Below are 16,944 nucleotides of genomic sequence, written 5' to 3'. Positions count from 1 at the left end.
TGGATTACAATGTAGAGTAAGCAGGGTGACAATCTGCCATCAAATATATGTCGTTTATGTACATATATATTCTTTGTATGAATAGTTCCTTGCTTTGTTACTCTTGTAACTTTAAGCATCCTAACGAAGTGACAATAATGAACTGCTACTTAGAGTTAGATGTGCCAATAAGGAGGAAATATACAGAAGATGCTTTATGTCAAAGGCATGGCATGAAATGGAATTCTAAATATTTCTGGGATGAGGTGGCACAGCTGTATTTAAAATAGATGGTAACAGAAGAAGTATAATTTGAAATGCCCAACAAGATGATGAAGCAAAGAAGGACAAAATTAAGAAATTATACCAAAATAAATGGATGTGTGAAATGTAACAAGATGGCAGAAGGCTTACAGGAGTGGATGAGAGTGTAAAATTGTCCAATTTCCAGGATACTTACAGGCTTATGTGCCATTGTCAGGAGGAGAAGCTTTTGCAGATGTTCATGTCTCTAATAACATGTGTCTGCATCTTGAGCTGCATGAATGCTTACAATAATAACCCATATTTGTTTTAAATCCTAAATGGATTCAAGGATCTTTGGGTTTTAGACTGTTTTATGCCTTTGGAATTTTTAGCCATTGTGATGAAACCTAAATGGAGATAAAACTAAAACCTGTGTTTAGAATGGGCTGAAAGGGAATGGTTGATAGGATGTAATGGAACTTGAGAATAAATGAATCAAAATGAGAACCACGAGCTTAAGTGAGCATTTAGCCATGCAGGCAAAGAGGAAGAAAATGATCTTGAATGTGTAGGAGAAGCTGCAGAAAGATTAATTTATGATCTGGATTAAGAAGGCTAGGGAAAGGTGAAACAAAAATGAGGATTTTACTACGGGCTTGAGTGACGAGCGATGCTGGTGATGCAGTGCTTGGGTGGGAAGACAAAGAGGTCAATTTTGGCCATGTTAAGCTGATGGCATGCCAGATAGGCGAGGTATCCGTGAGACAGCTCTGGTAGGGGATTAGGTATAGGAAAGGTCAGGAGTGGAGAGGTTAATCTTGGATTTGTCAATACAGCTGCTTGTGTATTCTGTGTAGTAAATACTTTTATCAAGTCTGTATCAGAATCACAAAAACCTCCCTCAAGAAACCCTCAAAAGCCATTGACAAGATATTTTTAATAAAAGGTGCATTTACTGCAGGTTTCATGACATGAAGTTGGATCTGCTACCAGAAGTTGTTCTTGTATCTTCTATTGCTTTGATTCATGTTTGAAGAGACACAGTGATCCACTAAAAGAAATTGCCAGAATGTTTGCCTAACAGATCAGATTGACCTTCATATGTGGAATTTCATGGTTTAGGCTCACAGTTAGACTGACAGATTGCACTAAATGGAAGTAAAAATAGAATGTCATTCCGGCCCTCGTTTTCTACTTCCTTTCTTCTGATCTTGTGATCTGAATCTTCTGCACCACACTGAGCACACAGTTAAGTTTTTTTCCATTTCCCTGTTCAGAGAAGATGTATGTTTTTCTCTATGGTATTTTCTATTTTATGAAAAACTAAAACAGATGCCTTGCCAAGTACACAGTAAATAAACTGCTTAAAGAATGTGATGATGCTGTTGGCTTAATTTATATGTAAATGTGAGCAATGCTATTTTAGATTAGAGCAGCAAATTGGTAAATAGGAGTCTCATAAATATTGGCTTTTGAAGACTGGGTTCTGAATGTTTAAAAATGGAAAGATTTTGCAGGGAAATTGGATTTTCTGAATGACATTTGGGAAACAGGTTGTGTTTGTCTGGGTTTTTTTCTTTCTTACCAAGGACTGTTGATTTTCAAACAGCTTTTCAGAAGCCCTGGATTTTCTTATTTTCACTGTAATCAAGCTTGCTAGCTTTTCTATTCATGCCCTATAGTTTTATTTATCTTAACTTTCCTTGCTTGCAGTAGTAGAGCATCATCTATTGCTTTGAAGAATGTCAACAACTTGTCAGTCATGAATTATTGTGTTTGGTTATGTTTTGTCTGTGAGAGTATCTTTTAAGGTGATAGTTCTGGAAGACAGAAGCAGAGGGAGATGCTCGTAGGCATCAATGAGGGCAAAATTTTTCCCAGTGTACTGATGAAAGTGTTTTCCTCCAAAACACACATTAGGGTATCCCACTGTGCATCTTTGGACCACTGTCAGCATAACAATGTGCTTTACCATGATCTTTCTCTCTGGCTTCAATTTGACTTTCTTATTCCATTGAAGGCCATCTTGACAAGAATTTTCAATGCCAGGAGAGATAGTGTTCATTTTGTGAAAATGAGATTTGATTTGTCATCTGTTGGCTATTTGAGTACTCTGAATAAGCTGAGCTTTTGTGGAGCTGGGAGACATTTCAGGAGCTGAGAGAGTTTTTCATGGCAACGTTGCCTCAGCTGGGAGGGTAAAACGGAAGTTGTTATTGAGGAGTAGCTGTTTATAAACAAAATATATAAACAGTTGTGCAAAGACCAGGATAGTTGTACATTTCATGCTTAGGAGTAGATCATTCCATGGCAATTATATCAGTTAAAAGCTCAGTCAGCAAAGTTTGGCCAAAAGTTGTGATGCTGCTATGTGTCAAAAATACACAAGTAACTGTGCGGACACACGGTGACATAAAAGAAATAAGAAGAGTACAGGGATTAATTATTTTTTCAGGTACAAAAATTTTTTGTGGTCAAAAGAAGCTTTACTGGTATGAATTTATTAACGTGATGATATACTGGTAGAGGTTTCAATTTTAGTGCTTGCTGTGCAAGATAGTTTTCTTCTATAAGTGCATACAAATGTGCTTTTGCATACCAATTTCTCTGGGAAAATATTAACTTCTTTCTAGTGATGAAGTTGAGGAAAGCTTTGTACTCTGTAGAAAATGCTTTTTGTGGCATTCAACACGTGCTTTTTGTCTGCCAATACATACTGGAGATCTCCAAGGTAAGCTGAAAACTAAATAAATAGCCATTTATCAGGAGATGAATGGAAATGCATGGTGGTGATACAGGTTGGTGCAGATAAGAGCAAGGATTAAAAATGATTTTATTTCCCTTTCACTAACAGGAAAATAACTGGAGAAGGGTAGCTCTGAATCAGTTTAATGCTTGCTAGGGATGGGACTTGGAGGCATGTTATGAAGCTGTTCACACCAATACCTATTATTTCATCTGATTGTATGATAACTCATCTGCTCAAAATGTGAGCAAATTTACACTGCAGCCATGGGAACATCTAATCCACAGCCTTTTCACCGGCAGCATTGGCAAAGCACCCATCTACCTGCACTTACCTGAAAAGAAAGGGGGGAATGGGTGAGTGTTGGAAAGCCAAGCTAGTGGAAATACTGGAACCAAATTCTTATTTTAAATAGGGGTGAATGAGGTAAAAATTTCGTGGTTTGTTTTTTACAGTGATTTTCTTTGGCTGAGTTAATGTTGCCTTCTTTTGAGTCCTAGAAAGAAAGTATTGCCTTCCAAAAGTGCAAGTAGCACATATATAATTTCCTTTAATATCGAACTAACATTCGTTGATTCAGTTTGCAGCTCAGAGATAAAGAATATGATATTGTTCCTATGTTCTACTGGCATCTTATTTTTAATAGCACAGGGCTTGTTAGAAAATGAATTTTATTTCAGGTATTTTCAAAGAGACAGCCACTTGAGTGAAAGAAAACAGAGTTTTCTGAAGTGATACTCCTCTTGAATCTTAGCCTCTTCAAAATTACAGTCTCAAAATACCTACTCCTCTAGTAGTCCCAGATCACAAAAAAGATTTAAATAAAATACGTGCGAATGTAGCTGATTATTGAGCCATGAATGCACAATTCCTGAGGATTCAGTTATTTTCTATCCCTAAGTAGTTATTTGTCCATTAAAGGTTGGTGCCATTATTATGGGTTACTCACAGGAAATCAGTTGTCCACCTTTGTAAGTTTCCAATTGTCTATTTCTGTCAAGCTTGGGAAAACTTGAGCTTCAACTCATTTATCCTCTGAAGGTTCAGGAGCTGTTATAGATTAGTTGCTTGGTCTACGTTTTCAGATTCCTGCTGATGTGACTGAATTCAGTGATTCAAGGTGTTGTTGTATTTTCCTGCCCACATGAGACTGATTATACAGCAGTTCCTCTATCAGGAAAGGTCACACCAGTTATGTCAGGTGCATCCATAACTTTTAAAATACATTTATAGCTGGTGTCCCTTGTACTTACAGGGAGTGTGATACATGTGTGAGAATCTGATGGTGCATCTGACAGGTGCAAAATGCCTCAGGACCCATGTTAGGAACTACATAACAGTCGAAATAATAGCCAGTTAGTTTGAACTTTCAGTGTATTACCTGTATTTTGTTAAAATGCCTTTTGCTTGACTGTTTTCTCACAGAAAAGTACATTGTATTGATAGGAGAAAATAAGTATTAAACTTTGGTTTATTTTGGTATTTGAATAGCTGGAACTCTAGAATCTGGTATTGAGACACATATGGTTGTTTGCCCTTGTATATAAAGGGTTTTTCAACTTTTGCACAGAATATAAGTTTGAGCAGCCTTGTTAAGACATAAATCCTTCATTCTCTCTCCCATATCTGTTGTGCTCTCCTGGTCAGGATATTTTTAGCTTTATGCCTTTAATTTACTTTTTTATAGTTATACTTCAAAACAAAACTTTAAAAGCACCCTGTTGTTTACTGCATTTTGTATCCTGATGGACACTAGCAGCTTTTCTTTCTAACAGACAGAATTAATGATCTGGGAGCATCTTCCCAAGGGAAGTTGTCCAGGGTCAGGATGCTCTATCCATTTGAGTTTTCTACTATTAACTCTGTAACCAATAACTTCAGCTCTTAAATTATGAACCAGAACTTATGAGTCAATAGACCCTGAGATGACTAAAAATATGTAAAGGACTTTATTAAAAGGAAAAAAACTGAAGAGGAAGGTGGGGGGGAACGAGGACGACATTCTTTTCAGGAGTGATCTTTGTTTTAAAATTACTGTTTAGAGTATCTTGCTCTTCATCAAATTCAGTGCTGCTTTTAAATATGTTTTCTCTGTGATTCCAGAGACACAATAAAAATGAAAGTTTAGGTCTTGCTTTACATTTTCTCTTTCCTCCTGCTTCTAAAGACAGGAAGCCTGTTGTTGCTGGTGGTACCTCAACCTTTTTTGTTGACAGCACATACACCAAACAAATCCCTTTCATTCAGCATCCTAGAGGGATTATTAGGGCTTGCAGAATAGCATTTTATTGCATGTAGTCTGTGGTACCACTGCCTCTTTGGCTCTTATTGTAGGACTTTGAAACAAAAACACCAAGACCACGATGACCAAAAGGATTCCTGCATCTCTAAACTTTCCCTTTGAAATAATCCCACGCCTCAGTTTTCATTCCCTCACATGCACTTTAGGCCCACTGCACTGCTCTGCATCTCTCTTCCCTGCAGATAGTGTGGAAATTTGCCCATAGGCAGACAGAAGAGGTAAGGGTTACATCCTCCCTGCATTCTTGCTGTGACTGGGAGTGGTGACATTTAGGATTTTTACCTTTGACCTAAAGATTTGCAGTCCCAGGAGCTGTAGAAATGCAATTACTTTAAATATTTTTGCTTCTCTGCGCTCCTGGTTCCAGTGGGAACAAAATCAGGGAGATGGCTTTAAATATAACAAATAGGCATATGTTATATGGCAGAGGCATAACAAAAAGCTCCCGATTTCATTCCAGGAACAATAGGAGGCATTAGTACTCCTCACTTACAGGGAAAAGCTCTTTTGTCTGCTAGATATGAACAGGATGAGGCTTTCAGAGGCACAGCCCTGCAATGACAGCTCAGCTTCCCTGAGCTGCCACTGAATGCCAGAGTCTCTTCCAGGGAAGCAGAGGAAGGAGTTGCTATTAACAACCATAACGACCTTATCAGATCAGTCTCAGTTTCAAAGGGATCCTGCCGCTCTTCCAGAAGCTTCATGAAAGCTGGCATCCTCTTCCTTTCCCCCAAGGAGTTAGCATTTCACATTTAACATTTCACTCTTTAACCAAGGAGCAGACAAGGTTGCAAGTCCTTGTGTTGTTTCACCTTTCCTGGTGGCTCCAGAAGGATGAGTGTGCTGTAGGGGAGAGCTGAATTTTCTTTGAATCCTGATGTGCGTTTCTGTCTCTGAGAAGGCTTGTTGGTGAGACAGGTTGTGGAAATCCTTTCTAATTTCCCTTGTTCTTACTAAGGGCAAAAGCCAAGGTGTTTTTCTTTCCTTCAGAGTTGAATCTCGAGTGGAGAATAATTCCAGCAAGCCTCTTGCTGCAGAAGCTGCAGCCCATAGTCCCAAAATGCTTATTGTTTCATAGCTTCGCAGTAAGAAGCAGTCCCTGTTTTGTCTAGAATTCTTTTATTTATTTATTTTTTCATTTCACAACGTTTTTTCTTTCTTTGAGAAGGTATTTAATGTCCTTGCCTGTCATGATAGATAGAAACCTAAGTAGTTTGGAAACTAGATGAACACAAAGATTTCACGGTATACTGAAAAGAAGTTTGGGTGTTTCTTTGCACTGTGTGATTTGCACTCAGGTCTCTTTCCTCAGTTGTAGTTGTGGGGGTGAATTCATCCAGGGCTTTTACTTCCATAATTTAAACGGTTTCAGAACAGTGGTTATGCCAAAGCTGTGACCTGAGGTCACACCTTAATTTTCAGGCAGGCCAAAGCCCAGGACGTTTTGCTTCATACCCCACTGCATATTCAGGCCTGACTGCTGGAATTTAAATGCTAACAGTGTCAGCTCTTTCCAGACAGCTTTACTTCATGTTTATGTGCAAGGTGAATGATGGCACGTGCAGAAATGCTCAAACTTAGCAGCTGAGAATCAGAAAGGAGCAGGTTTGAAAATTATCACGCTGTTTGTTGTGAGATCACTGCTGGGAGGTAGCAGAGGAAAGGCAAGACAGTTTAAATATTTTTTGTGGAGTTGTTTACATTGTAGAAGACCTTTAAGACTGAGTCCAACTTAATTCAGCACTAAACCCATCTTGAAGTGCCACACCAACATATCTTTTAAGTTCTTCCAGGGGTAGTGACTCCACTTTCCTGGGCAGCCTGATCCCTCACATTAGCCACTGACTCACATCTCTGATATGTACATCCAAGACTTTGTGTCCTCATTCATAAGTTTTGTGAGATCTACAGAATTGCATAGATCCATTCTTGTTTCCTTGCATTTGCAGAATTCCAATTGATTTGCTCCCATCTGGGAATAGAGTTAGGTGAGAAATAGGTACTTGTGACATCACCACCCCAGATCTGTTGGATTTTTTGCACAAAGCCTGAGGAATATATAAGTTGTTCGACTTCATGTTGTGGAAGCATTATCAGTCATCTTCTCCTTCCCATCTGTGATTCTGAACTCAACATCATTACGTTGATATAAATGCTCTCCAATCCATTGACACTTAGGATATGTAATAGGAGCCCACACTTCTACAAGCACAAGGAATTCAGTGAGATTACAAGACTGGCTTTTACAATGCAGATTTTTGAAAGATTCACTGAAATCTGAGGTGCTACATGGAAGACCTGTGGGGTTTTTTAATTGGTGGAGATTAATTAAAAGTGATGAAACTTGTTGTTTTCAGAAAACATTGCTGTATTACCAGTTTGTTAAAGAAGAATGAGAGATTTTTAAACTTTCCTATTTGGCAGCTGCCAAACAGGCAGGACTGTAATTGTTTAATATCAGAATGCTTTTCTAGTTCTCAACAAAACTGCAATATAAATTTACTGTTAAGCCATTTTCCTCTTGCACAGCAGTATCAAGAAAAGAGAAGGTTAGTCTGAGTACTGTAGAAATGCTTTCTGGAAAAAATGAGTGGTTTTAAGGGCTCTAATTACAGTGTGGATTTTGGAATGTAATTGTTCTGTAGTATGCAATTCTGTATTATTTGAAAATATTTTACCTTTCTGGTTAAATATTGGTTCTATCTATTATTTCAACATTTTATGGATATTTTTTTTCTCTGGGGACTTTCTATGCATTTTATCAGCTGAGTAAATGAAGTAATTCACAAACCAAATGCCTCTTGCTCTTGATGGCTTATGGGGACCTTGTCATTCCCTGTAGCCTTTTCTCAGGCCCAGCTGTGTGGCTCTGAAATCACTTGGCTGGTAATTAGGTATTTATCAGATTGTTTCTGAAAGGGGATGAGACAGCTATCTGACACAATTATCTTTGAAAATTGAATCCCTCTTTTCTGCTGCTGCTGAGGACATTCAAAGATACTGTGAATGCTTAAAGCTTCATTGCCTTTGAAAAACCCTTGCTTTTTTACATCAGGTATAACAGAGGACTCAAAATGCAGTTAAAAGGAGTGGTTTGTTTTTGTTGGGTTTTTCGAACCTTTCAGCACTGGATTTTCTTTCTATAAAATGTTTCTTTTTCAGTGTGACTCTATTGGAAGCACTTTTGATAGCAGGCACTTCTTCAAATGCCCACTACTTAATAGTGTTTGAAAGCTGTCAGTATTTCTTACAAATCAAGAAACTACTAATTACATCAAGGCATTAATAATTTTTTTTCCCTGTTAAAAAACTGATGAGTGTATAGATGTAGAGAACTGATGTAGAGAACGCAGTTCCCAAACACTCCCTTGAAGGTCTTAGTAGCTGAGACATGAATCTTTTGTTAAATTTGCTGAAGGACAAAAAGAGATGTACTTTGCATTACTGGTGCACTAAGAGGTTTTGCTTTATTTAGATTTGTTGTGCACAAAATTTTTAAGCACTTTGCCAGGTTTTCAAATTTTTGTGGTGGAAAACACAGGCCTCATTACACTGTTAGTGAATTTCTCATAAATTTTTTTCAAAAGATAGCATTTCTTTCAAGATGTTCAAATGTCCTTGAAGGAAATTTTTTAAGTTTAAACTGGAGGTACTTAATTCTTGTACCACTTAGGTGCAAAAGGGATTTGTAGAATGGAAAGGTGCAATTATCTAATAGGAGTAAAGCATCACTTTCTTCCTGACATTCAATGTGAGGTTTCTGAATTGAGAAACTCCCATGCTTGAGAAATTGAGAAAATTATTTCATATTGTACATATCATATTGTATATTATAAATACTTCTGAGTAGGTATAGACAAGTATGTGATGTTAGGCAGTCTTGCAATTTGGGTTCAAAATCATGTTATACTTTTATTTTCTCGTTGTTGAATGACAGAAGAAGAAAAATCTCACTATAACAAGGCAAAGAATTTTAAATGTAGCAACCTTATAGATAACCTATTAATTTTGTTATCATTTTTAGTCTCATGACTATCTGCAATTACTTTGAAGATACTTTGCCACAGTTAGGGATTCAGCTACTAATCAAGATTTGTCAGCTTTTACTTACCCCTCCTTGCTTTATATTTTGAATATGGTACAACATCCAAATCCAAGTCTGAATTCCACTTATTTTCTCATAGGATTTTCTGTAGTGCTGTTAGTTACTATGAGATTTGTTTCCCATTTGCTTGCTTATCCTCATTAACAGACAGTGCCTGATTGTGCAAGGAAAAAAGGGAGACACAGGCTGATCACAGGGGGTAAAATGCTGAGAAATATGAAACTGTATTGAAAACTACCCCAAACAGCTGCTTCAAAAATCTTGTGGTTGAGAGTTGCATGGACCAAGGCAGCTAAAGCTGCTGTTGATGTAGTTCTGTTCCAGATTTAATTATAGAGACATTCTGTGTCACTGAGCATGAATTATGTGAGGCTGCCTGGCTACTACTGGGGAGAACAACACAAAGTGTCTCTTTCCTCTAGGTTTGAAGTAAATTTTGTCACATTGAAGATCTCAAAAGCCACATCACCTCCTTTTCTCACTCAGGCACTGTGTGCACACACAGGCTGCACTGTAAAACTCTTAGCTAAGACCTTGATGGCTCTCCCTCTCCTTCCTTGAATAGCTTATTGAGAGTGATGACACACACTCCCCTCTCTTCCCCCAGCTTTTAGCTATATCAGCAGTTTCCACACATAAAAAAAAAGGCTAATTAGCAGAATGAAATCACTTTCTGGATTTGAGGAAAGTTTTGTTCAGTGAATTCACTGGTGACTGGTACCAATTACCTTTTGGCCTCTGATTGCTCCCCTGGGAGTGAGTGAAGATAAAATAGAGAACAAAATCTGCAATGCTGAAGGTCTGTGCAAAATAATAGTCTGCAAGTTAGAATTGATTTTTGCATTCCAGGGGAATAATCAACCTGAACACAACTATCACAGTGATGACAGGCCATAGCTTACAATGCTGCATAGCATGTATAAACATTCATCTATCTGCTTGTTCTCTTTCCCTGTGGGATCATAAGGTTATTCCCCTAAAAATGTCATCACAAACCTCCTCAGCTTTCTGTTTATTGACTGTGAATTGAGGGCTTTTCACAGAATAAGTGATTTTTGTGTTCATTTTATTTAATTTTTTTTTTCTATTAAGCCCTAAAGAACATCCCCTGCATGCTGTCTTCATTCAGTCTGCCCCTGCTCCAGGACCATTTGATGCTGCCAGCTTTTCTAGTCACCCTGCCCTACACCTGCTAAGCATTTTGTGACCAATTTTCAGTGAGAAAGCCTTTCTTCATTCAATGCTGGGCACCTTAAAATATTCTATTATCCAAAACAGAATATGGATTGCTGGTTTTGATGCAATATTCTTAAGCCTGAAAGCAGGATAATCAAAGATGAGGTAGGGAAGGATAATTTAGTTGCTCAGGGATGTCTTATGTTTTGCATCTAAAGATGGAGTAACCACATTTATCCGGGCTGCCTATTCCACTGTGCATTCACCTTGCAGTAGAGAAGGTTTTTTCTCATATCTAAGTGGAATTTCTGTGTTTCATCTTGTGCTTTTAGCCCTGTCAATGGCCACCACTGCCAAGAGGCAGAGCTCTTTATTTTTCATTCCATCACAGCAAGGTTTTACTCACATGGATCTGATTCCCAGGATTTTCTGCTGAATGAGCAGTCCCAGCCTCCTCCCAAATGACAGATTTTCATAAGTCTTAAACATTTGTGTTCCTCTCTGCTGAGTTTGCTCCACTGTCAGTCTTGTACTGGGGACCCCAATGGTGGGCAAATCTCCCCAGGTGTGGCCTCACCTCTGCTTAGGAGAAGAAGGAATCCTTCCTCCTACCTGCTGTCAGAGCTTTCCCAGACTAGTCCAGGATACCTTGGCCTTCTTTCCTACAAGAACACATTGCTGCTCAACTTTTTGTCCAGAAGGAGCACTGAGTCCTTCTTCGGAGAGTTGCTTTCCAGCCAGCTGCCCTCTATGGTATACTGGTACCTTAAGTTATTCCTCACCCAATGCAGGATTTGAGATTACTCTTGGAATTGAATGAGGTTTTTCCAACCTGCAGAGGCCCCTCTGGATAGTGGTACAACCATGCTCCCACTCTTTCTGGTTTAATGTCACCTTCAAACTTGCTGAGGGTGTACTCAGCCTTACTGTCCAGGTAACTGGCAAAGATATTAAACAGTGTTGGATGCAGCCCTTGGGATGGACTGCAAGCTAGAGTTTGTGATGCTGATAACAATCCTTTAAACCTGACAGTTCAAGCAGTCTTTAGTCCACCTCACTCTCTGCTGATGTAGTTTGTACCTCCTCAGCTTCTTTACCAGGGACCTGTGGAATAAATCATCAAAGGCCATCTTATAGTCAAGATAAACAACACCCACTGGTCTCCCCTCAGCTACCAAATCAATCATCACAGGAGGATTTCAGGTTGGATAGATACATTTTTTTCTTTATAAAACCATGCTGACTACTGATCACCTTCTTGTCCTTCCAAGTATATGGAGTTGGTCTCCAGAATGGGCTCATTGCTCACCTTTTTAGGGTTTGAGATGAGGCTAAGAGGCATGCTCTCCCCTGAATTATTAATCCTGAAGATGGGAGTATCTCTTGCATTCTTCCAGCTCTCAGGAGTCTCTCCTGAGCATCTGTCAGGTCCAAGGAACTGGTGGCAGAAAAATTGGGTTCTTTTGTTATATGTCTGATGGTTCAGACTTGGCTTCACTACAAGGGGATGAACATGGACAGCTTCTTTTTAATTTTAGTTATAGTAGATGAACAATTCCTGTGGTTTTGATTAGGCAGTAAAAAATACCATACAGAAATCGAGTCACAATCTAGGTTAGACTGCTTCACGTGAAGTTTGTCACCAACCAGCTTGGGAATGTAAACAGAGCACATTCAATACACTGCTATTGTTAATAACAATAGATATTTTATTCTTGGGTTTCTCACTGCATTAAAAAAGCAAGCAAACAACAGCTTAAAGTAAGTAAAGTGTAAATCTTGCATGATAACTGTTAAAACCAATTGTTAACAGTTGGCTCTAAAAATGCAAATGTCTGGGACTACTCAAGATTAAATAGGAGGAGCTTCATGAATGCCTGTTGAAACTGTCACTGAAGGGGTGACAGTCTACATCCATAGATGTGTTATACTGATAATTACTCTGGTTTAAATAGATTTATATTTTTCAGCTGCTTTGATCTTGGTAGAGTAGATTTACTTGATAGCAAGAAAGGAGCTAACCAGACTTTTCCCCCTAGTTCATCACCTCTGTGGTTTTTGCTCCCAAATGGACACAGTTGAGACAATATAGGGCAGGGCTTCCTTCTGGAACTTTAAATAAACTTAGTTTAACATAGACAGGATGTTTAAAATAGTGAAGGGAAGTTCAGTGATCTGTAACAGGAGGAGTAAGTTTAGAAGTAGTGTCAGTCTAAACAGGGATGACCAAATAACTGTGTCTGACATGGGGATTGAAAGAAAAGGACCATCCACTACCAGCAGGCCTAAAAATGCGTTACAAGCTTTAAAAAATTACACTTCCAGAAATAGCTAACCTTGCTTCAAAAGAAATATTTTCTATTTTTTCCTCCTTTTGGTGAAATTTTGCTAGTCCACTCCTAAATGGTTGGGTACACAGCAAATCAAATTTCTGCCTCATTCTGTAGATAAACAATCTTCTTTAGCATAATATCTACTAAAGTGCTTATATTTTATAAGGGGAAGTGAATTTTACTAGTTAGGATCTTCAACCTGACTTTTGTGTCTACTCTTTCTACTCAGGACCCTGTCAAAATCTAGTCTTAGGAAGCTGGTTACCTCAGCAGAGCATCAATAGTTATCAAATTTTTTGGGGAAATAAAACCAAACAAAATCCCTGAAGACATGAAAAGAAAACCAGCTTTGGTTTGATCTTGTCTGTGTCTTTGCTTCTACACTGGCTGTAGTGATAAATAGCACTAGACTTTGGAAGTGGAGGCAAAAAATTGATTGGACCTTTTCCCTGCATTTACCACACTACTCCTTTCCCCTCTGGGCTTGTGCAGTTTAATTTGCCATTGATTCTTTAATGATTATAATGTCATAGAGAAGCCAGTGTTTATCTTCTTTGTGTACCCTGGACAAGGCATTGGGTCTGAGTCTTTCCTTGCACATTCTGGTGAAGGTCTGTGGCCATTTCATGCAGAGTGAGGCGAGGTCTCAGACCAGCTGAAGTGTCTGTGGTGAGTGCATCCTTCTCCTGTCACTGGCAACATCTAATTAGTGCCAGTCACTATTCTGCAGCATTACTTTTGTAGGTCAGACCCTGAAAAACTAATTGCAGAGAATTGCATCCGAGTCCCTTTGGCTGCAGTGCGTTTCTGGGTGTTTCTTCTGTTGTTGTGTAGTACCAGAATTGTGGCACTGTGGCAGTAGATGATGAAAAGAAAAATCTTGTTTCTCTTTGGCTCGACTCAGCTTCTATCTGAAAACCATTTTGATGACAACTCTTTCTACTTTATCTTTCCTGTGATCAGAGGTACTCTTTCAGAAGCTCTGTACCCCAAATAATAAGAATTAACATCCTATTGAAGATTGTTTTCAAGGAAAATCTACAGGATTTGTTTTTAAACTGTAGACTAAAAAATATTGTTTTCCTATTAAAATTTTTTGCGTTCATGAAAACTCTTTTCACCAAAATTTTCTGTAAGAATAATGTTTTTAATGATACTGAGAATTTCCAGCTTTAGAATGAAGTATTTTATTTCAAACATAAGCCTACAAGCAGAATAAGAGGGTGAAAAAGCTTTTAACTGAACAGCCAAGCATTCATGGTCAGAGCTCCCTGTGGAGCTCTGTCACATACACAGATTAAAAAGAAATCAAAGTCTACCAGTTAAATAAATGCAAGAGAGAGGTAAGGAAAGACAAAATGTTGGATTTGTGCATGGCATACCTTCTCAGAGGAGGTGAGTGCCATTCAGGTATGTTCCTGGTGTTCATCTCTACCCTGCAACTTTACTTTTGGGGGTCAGTTGACCTTGGCTAAAGAGCAAAATTTACTTTTCATTAAAATAGAGTTGGATGGTGAGAAAAAACACAAAAATTAAAACCCTCCCTCTCCTATCTTTCTTGTTTTTCCTTGGCTCAACTCTCCTCCTTCACCTCAGTGTTGCTTTACCTCACATAATGGCAAAGTAAATCTTGAACTGAAGGTGTTATTTTCCTGGTTCTGTTTGAAAAAGAAAAATCCAAGGGCTGCGTCTTCATCTTTGTCTTAGAAGCAACATTCAGTCTTGTGTTTGCACAGAAAGTGAAGAAACAATGGGAGTATGAAACCAAAGTAGTAAGTAGCTTTACAGAAACCAAAGTAGTAAAGAACTTTATATCACTGTATAGAGAAAGAGATGGGTATTTTAAGGGCCTGAGCCTCTGAATTTCAGTCTTGGAGCCCTACCATGAACAGCATTCAGAGCAGCATGTAGCACCTTGGCCATTAATTGCAGTTAACTCTGCAATTAAGAGCTGTCAAGCTGTTTGCAACAGAAGAGCAGCCCTATGAGTGATAGGGGAAATTAAAAGAAGGAGAATGGAAGGAACAGGGAGTTTTTGTGTGCTGTGTGGTTGAAATGAGAAAAAAACGTGAAATCTGTTGTAAGACACAGGTAATTATAATAGGAAATGGATTATTATTTCTAGTTACTAAGATAGTACAGGCACAGGTGCAACACAAAAAGAAAATTTAAAATGCAACATGTGTAGGAGATGGAATCTGCTCATATGAAACTTATTTATGCATTTTTGAACATCCAAAAGTGTCAGGTGGCACTGAGTGCTCCCAGTAGTCATGCAACTCTTCAATCTGCAGTCATTAAATAGGTATTAGGTTTACAGATGAAACTCTTCTGTCCCAACAGCATGAACAAGTGACTGGTGTCACTGGGGTTTCCTTCACTATTGCAATTATGTCTGCTGGCATTTAAATAATGTAGGATTCATCATCTACACTGGCCATCTCTGAGTATACATTAACAACAAGGTGAGTGAAATAAGTGTAGCTGTGAAGTTATTAAGGTCTAACATAATTGTTTATTGCTGGAGTAGATTTTATGGTGTCAGTGTATGTCAGATTTACAGTTGCTTGGTGGTCCCTAATTGTTGGTTAGGGTCAGGCAATTTGGCACATCTCATAATTTGACAGACACTTAAAACAGTGTGTCTTTTCACCATCATGATCTTGTCATGAACCCCAGACACTCTGGAATATAGGCAATGTTACATTCACATGCATTTGGGTTAGTATTTAGAGAAGGGCCCTTTAGAAAAAACCAAAGCACTCAAAGAACCTCCCCCAAAATAAATCACCTAAAATGAAACCATCAGATTTCAGATTGTGCATTTAATTATCTAAAAAAAACAAACTTACTGCTTTTAAAAACCTACTGAGATGATCTGAAAAACACCATATATATTTTAGAAAGTTTTAGAGGAAAGGTGTTTGGAACAGGCTGAAAACAAGGCCTGAGGCCCAGGGAGGCCATGGGGTCTCCCCCTTTGGGGACATTCCAGTCCCACCTGGATGCACTCCTGTGTAACCTGCTCCAGGTAACCCTCCCTTGCCAGGGGGTGGGACTGGAGGAACTTCAGGGGTCCCTTCCAGCCCCAACAATTCCATGATTTCTGGACAAGTCTATACTAAGCACTAATGTAGGCAAAGAGTAAACTAATAAGTAGGATGAGCAGAGATGGCTTGTAAGCACCAGTGGAGCTGTGAATGCTTTTTAATCTACAGATGTGGTGGTCAGAATGATGCATCTAAAAGTCATATTTTGGTTAAAAATATTTTTTTTGATTCCAAGTATTGTCTTCCTTCATAAGATTGCAAACTCACCAGAAAATTGTCTTAATTTTACCCAGTAATAACTTGAACAATTATACCTAATCCTCATTCAGCAAAACATAATTTCATAAGGCTAAAGTGAAGTTTTAACCCTCCTTTCATGGTAAGTTGAATAGCCTTGACTGTGGTTCCAACTTGTGCAAGGGTTTAAGTATTTCTAGCACTGAGATGGATTAAACATGTACTTTATCCTGCTGAAGTGAGCAATTTCTTTAATAACTTAACCAAACAACATGCAGCACTTTAAACACATATATGTGCACTATGGGGATCCTTGTGTCTCCCTTTAAAACATCTGGTTCGGGGTTGTCTGCTCTGCAAGGATAGCTAATATTCTGTTTGTGGTTTTCAACTGTCTAACTGCTAGCAAATTTAACACTGTTTTAATAGCTAAAGCTGTATTGAAACCAGCACACTTCATGGAGTTAATCTGGACAAAAATATTTATTAGTACCTCAATTTGTCATTAATTCTTCTGTTCTTGTTTCCATGGTGTATTTCAGGTGACATTTACTGTTAGTGCTGCTGAGCTGGTGTAATGCAAGGAGGGGCACATCATGAAATGGAAACATTATCCTTTTCTGGCTGTAGTTGCTGTATTCAGCCTTTCCAGATGCCATCAGTTACTGGGCCAGCTCATTCCAGGTAGGTGCCTTTTATTTAAACATAAATACTCATGGTTTTTTTGCTGTCCGTCTGAATATGTGCATGAATATACCTGAAGTTCTCTC

At 38.5% G+C, this 16,944-nt stretch overlaps 1 protein-coding gene across 2 annotated transcripts in view; it reads left to right on the top strand.

Moving 5' to 3' along the window:
• ROBO1 (roundabout guidance receptor 1) overlaps positions 1-16,944 on the top strand; it is a 684,128-nt gene that overhangs the window by 72,047 nt on the left and 595,137 nt on the right. For both annotated transcript variants that reach the window (XM_063150061.1, XM_063150060.1), the window contains exon 2: positions 16,717-16,858. In XM_063150061.1, the coding sequence (XP_063006131.1) occupies positions 16,771-16,858 (88 nt within the window). In that variant the 5' untranslated portion in view covers positions 16,717-16,770. The remainder of the gene's footprint in view (positions 1-16,716; positions 16,859-16,944) is intronic.

This window comes from Melospiza melodia, chromosome 2, assembly GCF_035770615.1.
Source record: "Melospiza melodia melodia isolate bMelMel2 chromosome 2, bMelMel2.pri, whole genome shotgun sequence".
Lineage (NCBI taxonomy): Eukaryota > Metazoa > Chordata > Aves > Passeriformes > Passerellidae > Melospiza > Melospiza melodia.
Note: the sequence above shows the minus strand (reverse complement) of the source record. Positions and strands in the feature narration are given on the sequence as shown.